The following is a 22,227-nucleotide window of genomic DNA, read 5'->3' as shown; positions in this document are numbered from 1 at the left end:
TGGCTGGGGGATGCTGGAAAAGGGGAAAAACATGGAGGATTGGACAGGCGAGCCACGGAAGCCTTGGGGAAGGACCAAGGGAGGAGACAACCAGATGAAGAACAAGTTGGCTAGGAAGAAGCTTGGAGAGATGAGAGCCTTGGCTACTGGAGCTGTCCAGGTTCTAAAACGCATGTTTCAAAGAAACAAACTATTGTTTGTTGCCTGCATCTCCTGAATATTGGAGGCCTCTTTTGGAGAAGAAAAGATGGTGTGGATGGCATGATGGCATCAGTTGATTTCACCACAATTTGTATGATATCCCTGGATCCACCCTTTTGTGGACCCCTGTAGTCAAGGAGGTGGTTTTCCCAGTTGCAATGGATGGGTGTGAAAGTTGGACCATAAAGAAGGCTGAGCACCAAAGAATGGAGGCCTTTGAACTCTGGTGCTGGAGAAGACTCCTGCATTGAGTCCCTTGGACTGCAAGGCGATCCAACCAGTCAGTCCTAGAGGAGATCCACCCTGACTGCTCTTTAGAAGGCCAGATCCTGAAGAAGAAACTCAAATCATTTGGCCACCTGATGAGAAGGAGGACTCCCTGGAGAAGAGCCTCATGCTGGGAATGATGGAGGGCAAAAGAAGGGGACAGCAGAGAAGGAGGTGGCTGGATGGAGTCACTGAAGCAGTTGGTGTGAGCTTCAATGGACTCGAGGATGGTAAAGGACAGGAAGGCCTGGAGGAACGTTAAAACCTGGCTGTCCCGACAGGCCTGGGGCTAAAGACTTCAACCCCACCCGAATAGTATGACTGTTGCATTTTTTAACGATGTATTGTTTTCATGTATGTAACATGTTTTGTCCTTCCCTCCCCCCGAATTGTGAGCCGCCCTGAGTCCCCTCAGGGAAAAGGGCGGCATACAAATAAAGTAAATGAAATGAAATGAAATAAAGTAAATGCTTGAGGTTCCTCAGAGTTCCATTTTATTAAAGATGTCACGTTGGCACATCTGGGAAAACCCAAATCTGAAAGCTTCCAGGTTTTCCCCACCCAAACGAAAGTTCAAGTCCCTGCCCAGCACCCACATGCCCATCCCATGGCCCAGTCAACCAGGTACTGTACCAACAGGAGAGGGATCCCAGTCACACCGCTCCAGGTGCAGGGCAAGACGTCCTTGACTCTCTGAGAAAGGAATGTTATGACGACTATATATCTCCCATACGCCATGTAATCCCCCCCTCCCAGTTTCCCACAGCATTCAATCTGGCAGACCGGAAGGCCCAATGCAAAAAATGGCTCCCAGGCCCGACAGCCACATTCCAATGATGTTGTCTCCAATGTACACAATTTTTGTTTTGCCTTCCTGCTTGGCAGCCTGCCAGCTTGGGACTCCAGAAAGGTGCCTGGCTCAATAAATAAATTAAAAAAGGGACTCTTCTGAGTTTCGGACAGGCCTCTCTTTGCAACTCAATTTGGAGCAGACTCTCACGAAACTTTTTTTTAAAAAAAATTACCAAATATATTAAAAGCGCATTACTCTCTGCCTTCGGTTACAGCCTGTCCCTTTCGTCAACGAGGTGTCTCAAGTCTACGCAGATAAGCATCTCTGGATTTGGGCTCCCCGCTCCCCCCCACCCCAGGCGAGGCACAAACAGTGCCACCAGAAAGGAAATTAAAAAAAAAGTTGAGACACACGTTTCTCTCCCGGGGGCCGCGGAGAATGAAACACGAGCTGTTATCAGAATAGAGGAGCTTAATATTCCTTGCGAGATGAAGTGAGGAAATGGCGCTCGCCTCTGTAGAGGCAGATTGGACCATTCAAACTTGCCCCGTTTCTCATAACTTACAAGCAAAATAATAATAAAGTCCAGCAGTCACAGGTCCATCCGGACCAGGTGGAGATATTTCAGCAGACACAATTTTCAGCACCACCACCACCCCAGCAAGTAAATAATAGGCATTTCTAAGCCCTGTCATAGCCCCATCGGTGCACGGGTCGGAGAAGTTGGAAGCTGGACCGTCCGATAGGGATGGCATCTCTCCCTTGGCAAGTTTGGAGGCCAGGAGCTGGGATGATGCTTTCCCAGGCCCCTCATGCATTTGTGGGGGGGGGGGAGGGCTGGAGGGAATGAGGGAGATGGAAATGTGAGGAAGATGGGAATGAGAGGAAGAAAGGAAAAAGGGAGGGGGGAGGGAAGGAGATGGGAATGAGGAAGGAGATGGAAATGAGAAGAAGGAAGGAAGGAAGGAAAAAGGGAGGGAGGAAGAGAGATGGGAATGAGGAAGGAGATGGAAATGAGAGGAAGGGAGGAAGCAAGGAAGGAAAAAGAAGGGAGGGAGGGAGATGGGAATGAAAGGAAGGAAGAAGGGAGGAAGAGAGATGGGAATGAGGAAGGAGATGGAAATGAGAGGGAGGGAGGAAGGAAAACGAAGGGAGGGAGGAAGATGGGAATGAGGAAGGAGATGCAAATGAGAGGAAGGAAGGAAGGAAGGAAAAAGAAGGAAGATGGGAATGAGAGGAATGGGGGAAGGAGGGAGATGGGAATGAGAGGAAGGAAGGAAAAAGAAGGGATGGAGGGAGGGAGATGGGAATGAGGAAGAAGATAGAAATGAGAGGAAGGAAGGAAAAAGGGAGAGAGGGAGATGGGAATGAGATGAAGGAGGGAGGGAAGTGGGAATGAGAAGGAAGGAGATGGAAATGTGAGGAAGGTGGGAATGAGAGAAAGAAAGGAAAAAGGGAGGGGGGAAGTGGGAAGGAGATGGAAATACGAGGAAAGTGGAAATGAGAGGAAGGAAGGAGATGTAAATGAGAGGAAGGCAGAAAAAGAATGGAGGGAAGAGAAAGGATTTTAGAAGACAACCAGTAAGCAGCTATTCCATAACCAAATAGAATTATTCACCACCTGGAAAACAACAGAAACACCTAATTCCTGACCTCTTGGGATCTGTTCGGAGAAAAGCAGCACTACGTAAACCATACTCCACCCTTGGTCCAGTGCACATTTTATCATTTTTAAAGGAGAAAAAGCTTGGATCGTCCCAATGCATTTCCCCCACCTGTTTATCTTACTTTATCAAAGCCCCAAATTCAGAGTTCATTGAAAATGCAGCTCGTTTCTTTGCCGAGATCTTTCGGATTGGAACCGGTGGTTTCAAACGGGAGAGATTCCCGAATTGCTGGTGCCGAGATCCGCTAATAACGTGGGCCGACTTTATGATGCCGGAATGGCCAGTAAAGGAATTGCACGCCCCCAGATGCCACATGGTGCTCCTCGGCTTATGACCGCTTAAACGACCATTCGAAAGGACGACGGAATTTGAAAAACTTATTTCCGATTTCCAGAAAAAAAAAAAAGACCATTTTTGCTTTTAAAAAATATGTGGCTTATTTTACGACAGCTGCTAATGCTCCATGACTTAATGACTTAAACCTGGTCATGCGTCGAAAACTGCCTGGAGGGGTGCAGTCTGCCCTCTGCCTTCCAGATCTGACAAAGATCTCGACTTAGCAATGGTTCGTTTAATGACGGTTCAGTTTAGAACTTGCAGCATCCCCGTGGTCACACGATCAGAATTCAGCCTCGCTTGGGGCAACCGACTCATATTTACGACGGTCACAGTGTTCCTGGCAGTCGGGGTATTCCCCTTTAACAAACTTCTGACAAGCAAAGTTGATTGTGGGGGAGCTGTATTTACTTAATAACCGTGTTCCTGATGTTAACAGCCGCAGAGATTCACTTAACAACGGTAGCCAGGACGGTCGTGAAACGGGAGAGCAAAATTCATGTGACCAACGTATCACTGCACAACAGGAATTTGGGGGCTCCCTTTTGGTCGTACGTCCAAGGACTGCCTGTGTTTCCGGCTCCGAAAAGAAATTTCGCTCGAGACCGGAGAGCAAAGAATGGAGGTTTGTTTTTTTTTAAAGCACTTTTTTATTATTATTATTATTGATCTCATTGAAAACAGAACAAGGAAATGACAGAGCTGAGGGGAGGGGGGGGCTTTCCGTGCACCCCTTAAAACTTGTCCAAACATTGAACAGAAAACGAACGAAACGGAGGGAGAGAGAAAGAGAGAGAAAAAGAGAAATAACACCCAGCCATATGAACGGTTTAGAAGATCTGCACCAAGAGAGAGAGAGAGAAAAATTGGGGGGAAAGACCCCAAAACCTGATACCGTACTAATTACAGTATTGAAAGATATATGAAAAAAAAAGGAAAAATAATAATTAAATGACCTCTTCAGCCGTTATGCAAAAGGTGATGACCCATTTACGCTCACTATCGTATAACGTATTCGGGGGTGGTGGGTTTTTTTTTTTCCTCTAATTTTTTTGTGTTTTTAAAAAAGGAGGGAATCCGGGTGAGTCGAGTCGGGTGTTTTTTTTTTCCTGTCCCTGCGTTTCATACTAAAATTGTTTTGTCCTTTGTTTTTTGTCTTTTCTAATTTTTTTGGAGGTTTTTTTTTTTTTTTGTCCTTTTTATTATACAACTGAAATTTATATTCACGTAGTGAGTAAAAATTGCAAAAAGAGAGAATTCAGCACCGTGAAGTGGCTTGGGGGTGGGTGGGTGGGTGGGTGGGTGAGGAAGAGGAGGAGGATGCCAGGGGTTGGGAGAGTGGGGAGAAGGAAGGGGACTCCTCCGTTCAACACCCCAACCCTCGTCCTCTCGCTGTCCACCCCTCCCCCTTACAAAATAAACTCGGTCGGATCCAACTTCGGTCGTAAGAAACGGGCAGCTTTCGAAGAGGAAAACAGGAATGGCACAAAAAAAAAATAATAATCTCCTGAAGCTTGCAAAATCGATTTAAGAAACGCTCCCCCCCTCCGGCCCCCAAAAGGGGTCTCTAAGAATATCAAATTTTCCCCCCCTTAAGGATGCTGCACCCCACTCCCGACAACCTCCCTCTGCCAAAGTTTCCTCTTTTGATTTGGAGTTAGTGTCAGTGAAAAACGGGATTCCTGTACACGAGAGAAAAGAGGCAGTGGGGGAAGGAAAAAATAATAATTAAACGTTAAAAAAAGGAATAATAATAACATCGCTGCAGGGATAAAGTAAGGAGCAGCTCTAGCTGAGGACTGGGGTATAACGGAGAAATTCCAGAGGGTCGCTTCCCTTGACCTGGGGTGAGTCAGGATGGGGAGGGAGCGACGAACCAAGAATTTATCGGACTCGGTCACTGGTTGGGCTCCTGTTCCACAGCCCAGGTAGCCAGCAAATGAGTGGGTGGGAGGGAAGATTCAACAACAAGCAAAAGAAGGAAAAAAAAAACTTTCCCGGATGTGTGCCAAAGCCGGCGGAACTCTCCGAGACTCTCTGCAGAGTTTGTCCCCCGCTCACCGACGGGGTTCGCGAGCCATTTCAACGTTCCTTGTTTCCAACGAGGAGGGGAGGGAGCTTGGAGAACACTTATCACATTAAAAGAGGGGGAGGGAAAAGAGAGAAAGAGGGAGAGAGAAAGAGGGAGAGAAAAAAAAATCGCCCTTCTGCCACCCCGGTGTGTGCCGCAGCAAGGATGCCTTCCGCCTGCCACGTCGCGAGAGGGAAGGGAAGGAGGGGAGGGCAGGAAGGAAGGAAAGAAGGAGGCGGGTTAAGGTTGCCACGCCGCCACCATCCACACCCCCAAAAGGGGAAACTGTTACGGCGGACGCGGGCTCGCCGGGAAAAGGGCAGAATGAAACCGACGCAAAGCATCGTCTTCCGAAGTCACGGCCTGGCTTGGGAGGGGGGCTCGGTCCCTTCAGGGTAGGCCTCCCAAAGCAGGGGGGGACACCAAGGCGGCCGAACTGGTGTCCGGGAGTCTGTTTTCAGGGGGCTCCTGCGAGGAAGCGGCGGCAGTGGTGGTGGTGGTGGCGGTGGCAGCAGCGGTGGCCGCTGCCGCTGCCGCACTGGCCTGCCGCTGAGCCAGGATGGCGCTCGAGTGCCTGCATTTGGGCGAGTCGCAGAGACAGCTGAAGTATTTGGCTTTAATGTTCCAGAATCTCTCGCCGTAGTCAAACCTGCGGAAATAGGAACGGTGAGTAAGTGACGACTTTACTAAAAATTGTTTGTGTGTGTTTTATTGAGGATTCGTTTTTTGTATCTTTTATTTTACATTCTTGTTTTTCTTTCTTTTTCCCTTGTTTGCCCCCCCCCCCCCTTTGGGGTTACTTTTTTTTTTTATTTGAACGTTTAATGAAATGGTTATTTAAATAAACTTAATGCCTGAGCATACGGGGCATAAATGTTTTCCTCCTTTGGAGGGTTTGAGCAAAGAGTTCTGAGCTAGGCTTCCCCAAAAAGCACGAGGCAGAATCCTGGTCCCGACAAAACCCCTTTTATTAAACGCTTGTGAATTCCTCTCCTTCACCTTCAGCAAAGGCCTGGCAAACGGTCTTTCAAAGGAGTATTTATGACCACAGACCTTATCTAGCTTGGAAATCTGCCATGTCAGTATTTTCCAAATGAGGTGCTGTGCAAGGAAAGACGGGGCATAGATTCACACTCCTGTGAATCTGCATAGATTCTCTGAGATTCACGGACAGATCTTCACACTCCTGAAACAAATGAGCGAACAAATTGTTTCCTGCAAAAGTCCCCTCCCCTTTCGCTCCTCTTTTATTTCCTATGGGAGGGGCCATTCACCGCCCACCTGTGGCCTTACTCTCAAGTCGACCCTGATTTCTCAGCTTTTCTTTTCTTCTGGCAGTTCTGCCCATGAGCACACTGGGAACTGGCTCCAGCTGTTCCTCTGCCTCACTGCTGTCTAGCTCTGAGGAGGGCTCTGTGTCGGAGACAGAGAGGGGGCCAGAGCCGTATAGTTATCAGCTGCCTTCGGAGTCAGACATCCATGAGGCAGACGAACAGCTGGAGCCTGTTCCCAGTGTGCGCATGGGCAGAGCTGCCAGGAACAGCTAAAGAACAGGGGTCAACTTGGGAGTAAGGGCACAGGTGGACGATGAACGACCCCTCCCAGAGGAAATAAAAGAGGAGCGAAAGGGGAGTGGAGTTTGCAGGAGACCATGAGTTCGCTTCATTGATTTGTGACTCTCCTAGACTCCTGGCCAAGTTCTGCAGAGATCGGCCTGGCACCTCTCCAAGCCAGATAAGGTCTGTGACCGTAAATCCTTCACAGTCAATTAATAAAAGGAGTTTTTGTCGGGACCAGGAGTTTGCTTCCTGCTCTTGGGAAGCCTCGGTCAGAATAGATGGGGGAATGGATGTGCCGCTGCCACAGAACCAAATGGGGGCATTAAAATGCAGCCATTTACAAGCAGTACATCAGGAATGTGGCTAAAGAAGGGTTTTCCTCTTCTCCTCCCCCTCCCTCTCTTTGACTTCTGTCTCTCCGCTTCCAAAGCACCCGTACCCAATTTCTTCCCCGGCCTCTATGTGTCTGCTGCTGAAGAAGGCGATTCTGGGGAAGCGCAGATCCTGGTGGGACATGAAGACTCGCACAGCGATGAGGTTGGGCTCGCAGAAGTGGTTGATGAAGCGGCTGACGTTGCCGTAGAAGCGAGCATCGATGCAGTAGACGTCCCGGTCCTGCAGATGGGAGAAACGAGGAGTGTTTTACAGGCGAGGTAAATAGAAGGAGAGGAAGACGAGTCCGGAGGCTTTGAGACGCTTGGCGTTGTGGCCTGATTTAAGGGTGATCGGATCTGGCGCCTGACTCTCTTGATGCAAAAGGCGATAGAAGAATAGAAGTCACAAAAAGGAAAGAAGAAAAGAATGAAAGAAGGAAGGAAGGGAGGGAGGGAGGGAGGGAGGAAGGACAAAGTCTATTAAAGTCTATAATTTTGACATAGGATGGATGGATGGAAGAAAGGAAGAAAGGAAAAAAGAAAGGACAAAGTCTAACATATTCTATAATTTTGAGGTGCTGTTGAACAAGGAATGAATGAATGAGGGAGAGAAGGAACGAAGGGAGGGCGGGAGGGCAGAGTCTAACAAATTGTATAAGTTTGAGATGCTACTGAACAAGGAAGGAAGGAAGGAATTAAGGAAGGAAGGAAAAAAAGAAAGAAGGACTCAAACAAAGCCATCCAGAATTTCCATACGGAATTTCTCTGGGCAGAAACCACCCAAGGCAATGGCAAAGGAGGAGGAGGAGAGGGGGAGGAAGGCAGAGGTAAGGGGTAGTAGCAGAAGGAGGGACAAGAGGAGGAAGAGGAAGAAGAAGATGATTAGATCAGGCCACCTTCATACAATAACCAAGCGTCCCACTTCCAGCTGGATATGAGCAAAAGAGCTGGTAGTTTAAAGCAATCACGGGGAATCGCAGAAGGCTCCGTTGAAGGAAGGAAGGAAGGGCTGAGGGGGGCTGGTGCTCCCACCGTGTCAAACCTCCCATTTGTGATTGCTGCAGTTATTCACTTACACCCCCTCCACTTCCCAGCAATTTGTCTGAATGAGTTTGCGACACAATCAAAGCAAAGAAGATCAAACGGCAGTTTAGTGTTTATACTGTGAAGCAGCAGTCACGGATTTAGAAGTGCTGATTTTGTCTCAGAGTTTTGCTCTCCCCCCTCCTCTCGCCTCCTCCTCTCTTTCCTCCTTCTCTCTCTTCCCCCCTCTCTTCTCCTCCTCTCTCTCTCTTCTCCTTCTCTCCCCCTCCTCTCCTTCTCTCTCCCCCTCTCTTCTCCTTCTCTCTCCCCCTCTTCTCTTTCTCTCTCTCCCCCTCTTCTTTCTCTCCTCTCCTTCTCTCTCCCTCTCACTTTGTCTTTCTCCCTCTCTTCTCCTTCTCTCTCTTCCTTCTCTTTCTCCCTCTCTTCTCCTCCTCTCTCTATCTCTCCCCCTCTTCTCTCTTCTCCTTTCTCCCTCTCCCCCTCTTCTCTTTCTCTCCTCTCCTTCTCTCCCCCCTCTCGCTTTGTCTTTCTCCCTCTCCCTCTCTTTTCTCCTCCTCCCTTCCTTCTCTTTCTCCCTCTCCTCTCTCTCTCTCCCTCCCTCCCCTGCTTTGATGGAGGTAAACAGTCTGAAAATGTGAAATTGTTTTTTTTATCTTTTCAGTAGGACTGAATCCTTTCTCCTATTCTGTTTCTGTTTCCTTACGTTGGCTAGCCTAAAATCCCCCTGTTCCCCATTAATTTATTTTTTATTTTATGCCCCGAGTTTCCTCGGGGCAACTGTAACACACACCCTTCTCCTCCAATCTGTATCCATCACAATAATCCTCCAGGTTATACTGGAGTGAGAATAATTGACCCCCAAGCCCCCCAGCGAATTTCTATTTCTTTCCCATTCCTGGAGAGATAAACTAATGAGGACCCAAATTGTTGGAGGCAAGAGGCTGAGTCTGTAAAACCGCTTAGAGGGGACTGTAAAAGCACCTGTGAAGTGGTATATAAGTTTAAGTGCTATTGCCCTTCCTTCAGCCTTCCCTCCCTCCCTTTCCTTGGTGACCGCAGGGATTAGGATTCCTAACTCTGCCCACTGCCAGCAGTTCGAATCTCACCAGGCCCAAGGTTGGCTTAGCCCTCCATCCTTCCGAGGTGGAAAGCTCTATTCTGATTCAAAGCCAGCAAATGGGGATCAATGAATCCAGGACATTACCATCCTTGCTCCTCCTCCCGTAAACCCAACAACCTTCTAGCACTGATGGTGTTACCCGATAGGGTCATGAAACGCCTGCAAGAAAGCCACCAAGCTCAGAGAGCACCAAGGACCCCATAGCCTTCCTCCTCCTCTTCTTTTGCCTCCCCTTCACAAGCCCTACTCCCTCCTAACATTGACAGTATTACCTAGTTGGGTCATGAAACGCCTTCAAGAAAACCACCAAGCTCAGAGAGCACCAAGGACCCCACAGCCTTCCTCCTCCTCCTCCTCTTCCTCCTCTCTTTCCTCCACTTCACAAACCCCACTCCCTCCTAACACTGACGATATTACCTAGCTGGGTCATGAAACGCCAGCAAGGAAACCACCAGATAGCGTACACGGTTATATTGTGTGCCGAATTAATCATGTTAAGAACACTGCCCTTTCGTTCACCCTCACCTGGCGGTCGAGCACGGAATCGGCAGTAGCCTCGTGGTACTCCAGCTGGGTAGCCTTCTACTATTCGACTGGCAAACAAATAAGATCAGCCGCTTTTGCACGGATCGTGCGTTGCCCGAACCAACTGTGAGATGCCGGCAGTTTTCAAGAGACCAATGTTCCTTCGGCGCACGTTGCTTCTTCCCTTCTCCCTGCCTCCCCCCCTCTCCATCCTTCCTGCCCCCCCCCCCTTTAAGTTGGTAATTTCATTTGCTCGTAAGTAGGCATCCTGCAGGCCTGGGTTTTCCTATAATTGGATTGTCAGGTTCGATAGCAGGGAGTGGGAGGAGGAGAAGGAGGGGAAGCCTGCAAGCTTTGGAGTTTAAGGAACATGGAAATTGGCCTCCCTGATTGATGCGCAGAGGAAACTCCCCACACAGGCTCCTTCTCGGTTTGCCGTGTGTTTTGGGGGTAGGCGTGTGCGACTGCCGGACCCAACTTATGAATTGGAAGGATAATTCATGGCACTAGCAGTTCTCCCCATCTAGCCTAATGCCATTTCCAGATGTGTTGGACCACATTTCCTGTTCTGACCTAAGCTTCCCCCAAAACAGATTCCTGGTCCCGACAAAACCCTTTTATTAAACGAACCTGAATTCCTCTCATTTACCTTCAGAAAAGGCCTGGCAAACAGTCTTTCAAAGGTGAATTGATGACCTCAGACCTTATCTAGCTTGGAAAACTGCCATGTAAGTATTTCCCAAATGAGGTGCTGTGCAAGGGAAGACTGGACACAGAGTCTCTGAGATTCACGGACAGATCTTCACACTCCTGAGACGAATCTAATGACCGAATGAATGAATTGCTTCCTGCAACAGCCCCTTTTCGCTCCTCTTTTATTCCTTCTGGGAGGGGCCATTCATCGTCCACCTGTGGCTTCACTCCCAAGTCGACCCTGATTTCTGACCTGGCAGCTCTGTGCATGCACAGTGGGAACAGGCTCCAGCTGTTCTTCTGCCTCACGGCTGTCTGACTCCAAAGGCAGCTGATAACTGTCAGACGGCCCTGGCCTCCAACACAGAGCCCTCATCAGAGCCTTCCCCAGACTCCAGGACTGGCCCAGGTTCCTCCCCAACCTCCACACTGACCGAATCTGCTGCCAGCTCTGCTGGCCGCTGGGGTGGGTGGGTGGGCACAACAGGTAGGTAGGGAGACAGTGCATGTGTCTTAAAGAGGCTTGCTCTAAAGCATTCCTGAGACTCCAGGACTGGCCCATGTTCCTCCCCAACCTCCTCACTATCTGAGTCTGCCACCAGCTCCGCTGGCAGGCCACAACAGTTGGTCTTTCTGCTTCTCCTCATCCAGCAAAGTAGCTTGATTCCCAGACATTCAGCAGCCCGGGAAAGAGCTTGCCTGCTCTGTGTCCCTCCTCTCGAACCCATTAACTGAGCCTCTGAGCTTGCCTTCCCCTCTTGCGTGGGACTTTGCTGATTCAAAGGTGAAAAGAGCTTCGCACGCCATCTCCAAGATCTTGTTCCACCCAGGGTGATGCAAGACGGAAGGAGGGGAGGGGGTGCAGAGAATTCATTTTAGCACTTCTACTCGCCCTTGAAATGCTTAGCAATTAAAACACACACACCACACTTACCTTGTTGCCAAGGTCGAAAAGATAGCAATCTTCCTCACGAACGTTTGCCTCCGAGTCAGATATCAGCTCTCCGACGTATCTGCAGGAACACAACACACACCCCACCCCCAAAAAAGGTCTCTATAACATGCGGGATCCAGATTTTTTAAAGAGGGAAGCAGGGTCTCCCAAATTTGGCAACGCGTGGATTTCAATTCCCAGAATTCTCAGAAAGGATCGAACGTAATCTGGACGTAATCTGGAAGATGTTGGGATGAGCTTTTCCAACATAATAGCTGGGTGACCAAAGGGACAATGACTATGGAGATTCTCTGAGGACACAGACAAACCTCCAAGTGGCCTCAAAGACTCTATAAAAGGATGCAAATGACCAGCTGTCTGCAAGGAGTATAAATCCTTCCATCCAGCCATCTTTTTCTTTTGGATCTTTGGCCTGCTACACTTTTTATTATTCTACTAGGCCTTTTCTATGGTGGGAAAATGGGAGGAGGGATTGTACGGAATTAGATGCTATGTAGCCATAACAACATTCTTTCTAGAAAGCCAAGGTCACCCTTTGTCTTTCTACTTCTACACCTGATGGGTGGAACTGCCAGCATGGCATTGGGAGATTGGACCATGGGATAGACTTGTGGGTGTAGGGGGCAGTATCTTGGACTGTCAACTGGGTGGGGGAAAACCGGGAAGCTTTCAGATTCGGGTTTATCCTGGATGTGCCAACATGGCTCTCTTCATCAATTGGGACTTTGAGCAATCCTTTGCCTCGGACTCTGATTTACTTTTGGATGCGATTGGGGACCCTGACACCAGTCAGAGCTGAAGGAGCTACTTGGATGAAGAAGAAAGAAAAACCAGAAAGTCCCAGTTGCCTTTCGAAAAAGCACCTTTGGGACAACTGGATGACTGAGAATCTCCATAGATTGTTAAATATGCACTTTGGGATGAACACGCTTGGAATGGCGTGGGAGCATAAAGAGATTTTCAGTGGAAAAATAATAATTGCAGACTACAGGAACAATTTGCACCACTTAGGGCACAGATAAACCTCCAAGTGGCCTTGAGGATTTCTAAAAAGAATGCAAATGATCAGCTGTCTTGAAGGAGTACAAATCCTTCCATGACACCCCTCAGTCAAACCATTGTCATATTGCCTTTCCAGAGAATTGTACTGTTTACACACAAAAAAAGGCTTCGAAATCTGGCTGAAAACTGTCCAGGCAGCTGACCCCCCGAGCTATCTGGATGAAACCCAAGGAAAGGAGCCAAGAAGCATCAATCTATGCACTGCTTGGCTCGAGACACGTACATTTTGGGAAAGGACCCAGGCTTCCTAAGAGCATGAAGCAGACTCCTGGTCCCGACAAAAACCCCTTTTTATTAATTGACTGTGAATTCTGATCATTCACTTCAGCAAAGGGAGGATTTACCGTCACAGACCTTATCTGGCTTGGAGAGCTGCCAAAACTTGGCCAGGAGTCTAGGAGAGTCACAAATCAATGAAGTGAACTAATGGTCTCCTGCAAAATCCACTCCCATTTCTCCCCTCTTTTATTTCTTCTGGGAGGGGCCGTTCATCGTCCACCTGTGGCCTTACTCCCAAGTCGACCCCTGTTCTTTAGCTGTTCCCTTCGTCTGGCAACTTGTTGTGGCCCGCCAGTGGCCAGTGGAGCTGGAAGCAGAGTCAGACAGTGAGGAGGTTGGGGAGGAGCATGGGCCAGTCCTGGAGGCTGGGGAAGGTTCGGACGAGGGCTCTGCGTGAGAGGCAGAGACGGGGCCAAGGCTGTCTGGCACTGATCAGGTGCCTAGACAGCAGTGAGGCAGAGGAACAGCTGGAGCCTGTTCCCAGTGTGCACATGCGCAGAGCTGCCAGAAGAAAAGAACAACTCAGAAATCAGGGTAGACTTGGGAGTAAGGCCACAAGTAGACCGTGATTGGCCCCTCCCATATGACATAAAAGAGGAGCAAAAGGGGAGGGGGCTTTTGCAGGAAACAATTTGTTAGTTCATTTCAGGAGTGTGAAGATCTGTCCGTGAATCTCAGAGACTCTGTGCCGAGTCTTTCCTTGTGCAGCATCTCATTTGGAAAATATTGACATGGCAGCTTTCCAAGCTAGATAAGGTCTGTGGTCATATATACTGCTTTTAAAGACTGTTTGACAGGCCTTTGCCTGAATGTGCATGAGAGGAATTCACATTCATTTAATAAAAGGGGTTTTGTTGGGACCAGGACTCTGCTTCGTGCTTTTTGGGGAAGCCGAGGTCAGAACAGAGGAATCGGGAAGATCCCGTATGTCACACATGGCCTAAGACAGCTGGTTCTGCTAGAAGAATCTGGACAGAGGGAGAAATCCACCCTCCAACCTCCCGTCCTTCCTCTCTCATCCCTGAATTTTTTAAAAAAAGGCACTCACTCGCAGACAAAGGTCCCCAGTGGAATGTCTTGCATTGTCCGAACGCCCCAACCCATCTTCCTCGTCCGGAAAAGCTGCAACCTTGTCCTGGAAGAAGAGAAGAGAAGCTCTCCAAGACCATCCAGTCCTGGGTGTTGACCTTTGGGTCTCAGAATTGGCCGGTTTTGTATTTCTACAGATGAGGTTTCCAACCGAAAGATGAAACGGGATGAATTTATAGAAGAGCTGGATCTGTGGCTTTCTCAGACATGTTTTACCAGTTTCAAAGAACAAAGGAGGACATGGATGGAAGGGACCTTGGAGGTCTTCTAGTCCAACCCCCTGCCCAAGCAGGAGACCCTATCCCATCCCAGACAAGTCGCTAGCTGAGTCTCAGAGAACAGCCTTCTCTGCTGCGGCCCCAATCCTCTGGAACGTCTTTATTATTAGATATTAATATTTATATATTAGAAAGACAGGGTTGGAAGGGTCCTTGGAGGTCTTCTAGTCCAACCCTATGCTCAAGCAGGAGATCCTACACCATTCCAGACCAATAGTTGTTCAATCTCTTTTTTAAAAACCTCCAGTGTTGGAACATTCAACAACTTCTGGAGGAAAACCATTCCTGGTTAATTGTTTTCACCATCAATAAATTCCTTCTTAGTTCTAAGTTGCTTCTCTCCTTGATGAGTGTCCGTCCTCTGCTTCTTGTCCTGCCTTCAGGTGCTTTGGAGAATAGTTTGAACTCCCTCTACTTTGTGGCAGCCCCTCGGATATTGGAACATTGCTATCACGTCATCCCATGTCCTCCTTTTTCACTAAACTAGGCATCATTCTTAATTTTGTCCTCCCCCGGCTACAAATGGATGGTTCAAAGGAACATCTGAAGTTCTCACCGGAGTCCGTTTTGCACCACCCGATTCCGGCAGTTTCTCCAACAGGAACAGGCATGGTTACACTCGAAAATTAGCGGAGGTTCGGCCGTGTTGAATTCTGGCAGCAGCCGTCCATCCTGCACCCCGGGGGGAAAAGGAAGGTTTTAGGTGAACCTCTGTTGGCCTGGTGTCTCAAGGCCATATATGGTGGAAACTCAATTTAATGAGTAGACCTCAGCTGGATGACTTTGGTTTTGTCTCTGGACATCGCCGGTCCCCCAAGTCCTTGACTTATGACAGTTCATTTGTGAGAATATTTACAGACCCCTCACATCCTGGACATCAATGGTTTCAACTCCTACCCTCAAAACGACCCTCTAGGGCCCTGCACACCAAGACAACTAGACACAAGGACAGTTTCCCCCCCCGAACACCATCACTCTGCTCAACAACTAATCCCAACAACACTGTCAAACTATTTACTAAGGTTGCATTACTATTACTATTAGTCTTCTCATTGGTCCTATCTCCCATCTCCTCCGACTTATGACTGTAACTTTGTTGCTTGTATCCTTACTATTTATATTGATATTGTTTTCCTGATTGCTTATTTGTACCCTATGACTACCTATTAAGTGTTGAACCTTATGATTCTTGACGAATGTGTCTTGTCTTTTGATGTACACTAAGAGCATCTGCACCAAAGACAAATTCCTTGTGTGTCCCATCACACTTGGCCAATAAAAAATTCTATTCTATTCTATTCTATTCTATTCCATTCTACTCTATTCTACTCCACCCTATTCTAATCACACTTGGTCAATAAAGAATTCTATTCTATTCTATTCTATTCTATTCTGTTCTGTTCTGTTCTGTTCTTCTCTACTCCACTCCAATCACACTTGGCCAATAAAGAATTCTATTCTATTCTATTCTATTCTATTCTACTCTATTCTACTCTATTCTACTCCACTCCATTCCAATCACACTTGGCCAATAAAGAATTCTATTCTATTCTATTCTATTCTATTCTATTCTATTCTACTCTATTCTACTCCACTCCACTCCATTCCAATCACACTTGGCCAATAAAGAATTCTATTCTATTCTATTCTACCGGTGACTAACTTAACAATCATGGCAAGGAAGTTTGTAAAATTAGCCAAAATTCACTTAACAAATGTCTCGCTTAAGAACATAAATTTGGGGGGCTCAACTGCGGTTCCTACCTTGTCAAAGCAAGGCCCCTGCTCCCCCCCCCCCGAACAGACCAAACAATGCAGCTGCATTTTATTAATCAACATTGTTGGTGCAACAGTGTCATCACACCAATGTTTCAAATTAACGCGGTTGACGTCACAGGCCGAAGGACGCAAATCTATTTGTGATTCTCCAGACGTTCAAGAAACGAAGGGCAGAGATGGATAAATTGGCTGCTTTGATCAAGGAAGAAAAAAAAAACCTGGAAACCACTTCTGGACTTTGTGCTTGAGGTAGGGGAAAAAAATTAAACCTGGGGTTTACCGATTGGATAGATATAGTATTATGGAAATGGCTAGTTTAAACTATTATGTATAAAGTTGTGGTTTGATGTTACTAGCCTACTCCTGCACCAAAGGGAGTCAAAATGCCTTTTCTTTCTTTTTTCTCCCCTTCTTTTCCACACTTTTTAAAACCTTCATCTTCCTTATTTCTCCTTCTTTTTGCTTTTGTATTATTATTATTTTTTGGTATATCATAAATAAAATTGTTCTAAAACATTTTTTAAAAAAAGAAAAGAAACGAGGGGCAGAGACGGCTAAATTGGCTGCTTTGATTAAAGTGGGGGGGGGGGAACCTGGAAACCGCTTCTGGACTTAGTGCTTGAGGTAGGGGCGGGGGAAAAATGAAACTTTGATTTTGGGGTTTACCGATTAGACAGATACGTTGTTATGAAAATGTCTAGTTTAAACTACTATGTATTACTTCAAAGTTGTGGTTTGATGTTTATATCATGAATAAAATTGTTATAAATGTTTTTTTTTTAAGAAAGAAACGGGGGGCACACGCCCTCCCCATCTGATCCATCCAATCAAGGTGGCAGGGCCCAAAACATTTTACCACCACCACCCTCAAAATAATCAACGCTAACATTTTGTGTTTTTCCAGCCCAGCTGATCAGTTCCTCCCCTCTGCTGTTGGCTTTCTTGCTGCTTAATTGTCTGAATTCTTGGCTCGAGATCTTCTCCCAAGCAAGATTCAGTCGCCAGGACAACAAATTGAAATCAGTCCTAGTTGATTTCCCATATTCCGCTTTCTGCCACCTGGAGAGGAGCTCCAGGGTAGCCCCGCTGGAAGGAGGGGAGAGAAATCGTGCGACCCCGTTCCTGTCGCCCCCCCCAAAAAAAACCTCCCCAGAGCTTACCCGGTCATACCAGCAGCGCATACTCAGCTGTCCACACATGCACTTGCTGGAAGAACAGTCGTCTATGCACACGCAGTACTGAAAGCGAAGGAACAAGGAGCAGAGTTACTGGGGGAATGGGGGCGGGGAGCGTCCAGCGAGGATGCCGCTATGAACTCTGCAACTGACATACAGGAGCAGCGCTAAATCATTGCGAAATTAGGATTGGGAGGGGGAGGAGAAGGAAAGAATGAGGGGGGAGAAGGAGATATAGAAGACAGAAGGAAGGAGAGAGAGGAGGAGGAAAGAATGAGGAAGGAGGAAATGCAGAAGGCAGAAGAAGGAAAAAGAAGAAGAGGAAGAAGGAGAGAGGAGGAGGAAAGAATCCGGAAGGAGGAGGAGGAAACGCAGAAGATAAAAGAAGGAAGAAGAAGAGGAAGGAGAGTGAGAGGAGGAGGAAAGAATCCGGAAGGAGAGGGAGGAAACGGAGAAGACAGAAGAAGGAAGAAGAAGAGGAAGAAGGAGAGTGAGAGGAGGAGGAAAGAATCAGGAAGGAGGAAATATAGAAGACAGAAGGAGAAGAAGGAGAAGGAGGAGGAGAAGTAGTAGTCATTAATAAGAACAACCCAGAAGAGAGGGAGGGAGAGAGGAAGAAAGGAAGGGAGGGAAAGGAAGGACACCCAGTTCCTGTCCCAGTCTGGCACCTGCAAATGAGTGATGTTCCTGTCCACGTTCATAGGCGAAGTCACACAGTTTTGGGAAATGTACTTGTAGTTGACAGGGCAGGGCTCGCCATCGACAGAATTGATGCAGGGAATCGGGATCCGCTCGTAACCCCGGGCGATGTCTCTGTCACAGCAGGGAGAAGAGAAAGAATGGCTTTAAAAGCAAGAAGCCACACAGGCACGGAGAGGTAAAAAAACGATACCACCTGGCATCCGGAGACTCTACTCTGGACCGGCTCGCTGTATTCTAACCGGGGGTGGGGGAGCTGTTCTGACCTAGGCTTCCTGATACAGTACAAAGCACACACTTAGTCCCCCAAACCCTCTTTTCATTTCAAAGGCTGTGAATTATGTTCATTCACAGCCCGTAATGAGTCCTAAATAGTTGGAAAGAGTCCTACAGTAGGCTGCCAAAGTCCTTCGGGATAAGGCTGATAAGCACCCACCTTTATCTTCCTTGAAACGCTGCCAAAGATTGGCAATTAGCTTGGCAAGGCCACATGGAGCACAGAGTCAAAACGGAGCTTCGGGAGGTAAATTGACCAGCCTCAACTAAGTTGCTTCCTACAAAGGCTCATGTGCCTTTGCTACTCCTTTATGTCCTATGGGAGGGGCCAATCACCTCCGAGCCTTACTCCCGAGTTGTCCCTTCTGTCTTAACTGTTCTTGCCTTCTGGCAGCTCGGCGCATGCGCGCACTGAGAACAGGGGGAGCCCGTTCCTCTGCCTCGCTGATGGCTGACTCTGGAGGCTCTGGACGCAGCACATAACTCCCAGATGGCCCCCTCTCTTCCTCTGACCCAGAGCCCTTGTCCGAGCCTTCCCCAGATTCCAGGACTGGACCATGTTCCTCCCCAACCTCCTCGCTGTCCGACTTGGTTGCCAACTCCGCAGGCCACTGGGGGACCCCAACAGGAGCCTCCAGGCCGTTCAGATTCTAAGATCTCCCCATTAAAGCAGCCAGGTCTTTAGGGCAGCTGCTAAACCCCAAACTGCTTTGAGTTAAGTTGAATCCGAACGACTTAGCCACAGTTGGCCAAGTCTTTAAATTTCCCTTTCGTGGGAGATGCACTCCTTGCCCTGATCTGAGTGGGAAACCTAGCAGCCTCCGCAGCCATCTCTCCTAAAAGGATGGAGGTTCCTTTCCAAAATTGGTGGGGGTGGGGAAATGGGGAGAAAAGCAGGTGGTGCAACTTTCTGTTGGCCTGGAACTTAAGGCAGGTGGTCACACCTGCTTAGTATCTTCTCCACCTGGGCGGGTTTCTCTGGAGCCGATTCTTTCAGGGTCTTGTTCATCTGCAAAGTGACCCAGACTTGAGAGTTGAGGCTCGAACACTGCAGCGGAGTCTCGCCCTCCTTGTTTTTTAGGGCCACATCGGAGCCGCGGGAGAGGAACAGTCTGCGAGGAAAGGACAAAGTCACCAAGAAGGAAGGGAGGCAGCTACGCCTTTATCCGTGCATTTCTACGGGTGTCGTTCGACCCGCCCAGAGGTGGAGATGGGCAGGTTTAATTTCGCACAGAGATAAAACAAACGAGGAAGGGAGGGGGAGGGGAAGTAGGAAAGCTCCCCGTTTGTTTTTTATTTTTTGGAGGGTTTTTTTTTTTGGTACTTACACAACACATTCGTAGCGGTTCTCCCGGGCCGCGATGTGCAACGGAGAATCCCCGTGAATGTTCACCGCGTGCAAGTCGCACTTAGCAGCCAGGAGAATCTCGGCGATATCGACGCAGCCGGAGAAAGCAGCCCAGTGTAAACAGATATTCTGCTCCTGAGGAAGAGAGAGAGAGATGGGGAGGAGGTGGAAGAGGCAATCCAGACGGCCTGACATTTGGGGGAACACTCTGTATTTTTGACCTTCCCTTTCCCCCCCCTCCAATCCTCCACAGTTTGTGGGCTGCCTTCTCTTAAAGAAAGGGGGATCCCCGCAACAGCCGTCTCCAAACTCGCTGAGAGGAGGGGGAGGACCTGATCTATCTCTCTCTCTCCCCCCCCCCCTCGCTTACAAGGACAGATGATTCATTTGTTTGCAAGGCACAGCACGGCTCGGGGTGCATCCACAGGGGAAATGCCACAGACGGCGGTGGGGGGGGGGGGGGAGAAGATTTCGGCGTTAGGGAAGCCCTTGGAGATCTCCCGATGACACATCATCCCTCTAGGGCAGCCAGCCTAGACGGATCGGGATGGTGGGGAGAACGGAGAATGGCAGAACCACGACTCCGGGTGGCTTCCAGGCCAGAAGCTGCCTTTCAGGGCGACCGTTAAAACACTTCGTTCTGCTATCCAGCCCTACTAAGTTGCAAAGAGCCGATTGCTTGGGTGGTAGAAGGGATTTACTCTGGAAGTGTAAGGATGTATGTTTCTGGCTTGGCATGAAGTTCAGCCTCCGCCTCTCTCTAAGTCTTGAAAATTCGGGAGAGGAGGGGGAATTACTCCTGTATAAGAGAGGAAAACAGTTGCTCTTCCCCCTCGACTGAGATTGTCATTATGGAGAACATCAAGAGAACCTTCCTTTCTTATCAGCTGGATTCGCTCAGTTGATCCAACATTGAAGTGCCAACAGCACCAGAAGGACCCAAAGGCATCAGGACAAGATTCAGCAGTCCATCTGCATTTCAAAGGCCAAGGCCGGGTCTTTTGAAGACAGCGGGAATGGGATGGAGTGGAATAGGAGAGGAGAATCGAGAGGAGGGAAGGAGTAGGAGAGAATTGGAGTGGAGTGGAATGGAATATAGAAAATAAAATAAGACTATAGAAAAGAATATAATACAGAAAATGGAATGGAATGGGATAGGATAGCGTAGAACAGAGAATAGAACAGGGAATGGAATGGAGAATGGAATGGAATGGAATAGAATAGAATACAGAAAAGAATAGAATATAGAAAATGGGATAGGATAGGATAGAATAGAACAGAGAATAGAATTGGGAATGGAATAGAATAGAAAATGGAATGGGATAGGATAGGATAGGATAAGGTCGCACAGAGAATAGAGCAGGGAATGGAATGGAATAGAATGGAGAATGGAATGAAATAGAATAGAATACAGAAAAGAATAGAATATAGAAAATGGAATGGGATAGGATAGGATAGAATAGAACAGAGAATTGGGAATGGAATGGAATGGAGTAGAAAATGGAATGGAGTGGGATAGGATAAGGTCGCACAGAGAATAGAACAGGGAATGGAATGGAATAGAATGGAGAATGGAATGGAATAGAATAGAATAGAAAATAGAATACAGAAAAGAATAGAATATAGAAAATCGAATGGAATGGGATAGGATAGGACAGAATAGAATAGAGTAGAACAGAGAATAGAATTGGGAATGGAATGGACTTTATTGTCAGTAAAAATGTACCTTAATCAGCCTATGTTAAAATGAAATTTCGCTGCATTCACCTCTCAAAAGATAACCCTTATGCACGCATAAACACACACACACACAGAGAAACATCACTCTAATTCTGATGTACAGAAATACACGAGGAGAAAAAGAAGGAACCCTGCGAGGTTGACAAGATGGATGTCACAAGGAACACAGCTGTTACACCGTCTAGTAATCCTGCTATAGATGCAGCGAAGTCCACAACCTGGACAGAGGGGACCCCTGGTTTGGAAGAGAGCTCAACGAGGCCGTCTACATTAAACTTGAACATAAAGGCCAAAATTGCTCCCCTCCCGGTCTGAAACACCCAGACGCAAAATGAGCAATGCAATATATATAGCCACGTGTACAGATTCTGTACGTCGGAGAAACGAAACAGCCACTTCACAAACGCATGGCCCAACATAGCAGAACAAAGCCATTCTTTGGAAGGCAGCCGCTGGTTTGAAAAACAGGTCAAAGAGGCCGTCCAGGTTAAAACTGAACTGCCCTCTCTCCACAGAGGGGGGGGGGGGGATACGACACCACACATCTCCTGTTTACAACACAGTCCTTTCGGCAGCTTCAAGAAGTTTCCTCATCCATTTGCACTGTTCGTGTGGCCCTGAGGACACAGATTAAACCTCCAGGTGGCTTCAATGATTCTCAGAGAGAGTGTTAACGACCAGAGGAGCACAAAAAATATCCATCCTTCCGTTCTCCAACATTCATTCAGAACTGAAGAAGCTTCTTGGATGAGAAGTGAAACGTCTTCAAGGAAAAACAAACCAAGACTAGTTGCCTTGGGGCAAACCATGACTTGGACGACTGAGAACCTCCAATAGATTCTCCAATTTTTCTCAGATTCTGATGAAAGGCAGGTTCTCTGCATCTAAGCTGGCTGG

At 47.9% G+C, this 22,227-nt stretch overlaps 1 protein-coding gene across 5 annotated transcripts in view; it reads right to left on the bottom strand.

Moving 5' to 3' along the window:
* Window positions 1-4,310: 4,310 nt before the first annotated feature.
* The window catches only part of EHMT1 (euchromatic histone lysine methyltransferase 1), a 100,721-nt gene continuing 82,804 nt past the window's right edge, over window positions 4,311-22,227 (bottom strand). For all 5 annotated transcript variants that reach the window (XM_032232695.1, XM_032232699.1, XM_032232696.1 and 2 more), the window contains 9 exons: window positions 19,571-19,725; window positions 19,187-19,354; window positions 17,936-18,080; window positions 17,253-17,330; window positions 14,870-14,985; window positions 13,995-14,081; window positions 11,585-11,663; window positions 7,334-7,509; window positions 4,311-5,984 (listed from right to left, as the gene is read on the bottom strand). In XM_032232695.1, the coding sequence (XP_032088586.1) occupies window positions 5,726-5,984; window positions 7,334-7,509; window positions 11,585-11,663; window positions 13,995-14,081; window positions 14,870-14,985; window positions 17,253-17,330; window positions 17,936-18,080; window positions 19,187-19,354; window positions 19,571-19,725 (1,263 nt within the window). In that variant the 3' untranslated portion in view covers window positions 4,311-5,725. The remainder of the gene's footprint in view (window positions 5,985-7,333; window positions 7,510-11,584; window positions 11,664-13,994; window positions 14,082-14,869; window positions 14,986-17,252; window positions 17,331-17,935; window positions 18,081-19,186; window positions 19,355-19,570; window positions 19,726-22,227) is intronic.

Source organism: Thamnophis elegans, chromosome 16 (assembly GCF_009769535.1).
Source record: "Thamnophis elegans isolate rThaEle1 chromosome 16, rThaEle1.pri, whole genome shotgun sequence".
Lineage (NCBI taxonomy): Eukaryota > Metazoa > Chordata > Lepidosauria > Squamata > Colubridae > Thamnophis > Thamnophis elegans.
The sequence above is the reverse complement of the archived record's forward strand: the minus strand, read 5'-3'. Positions and strand labels throughout refer to the sequence as shown.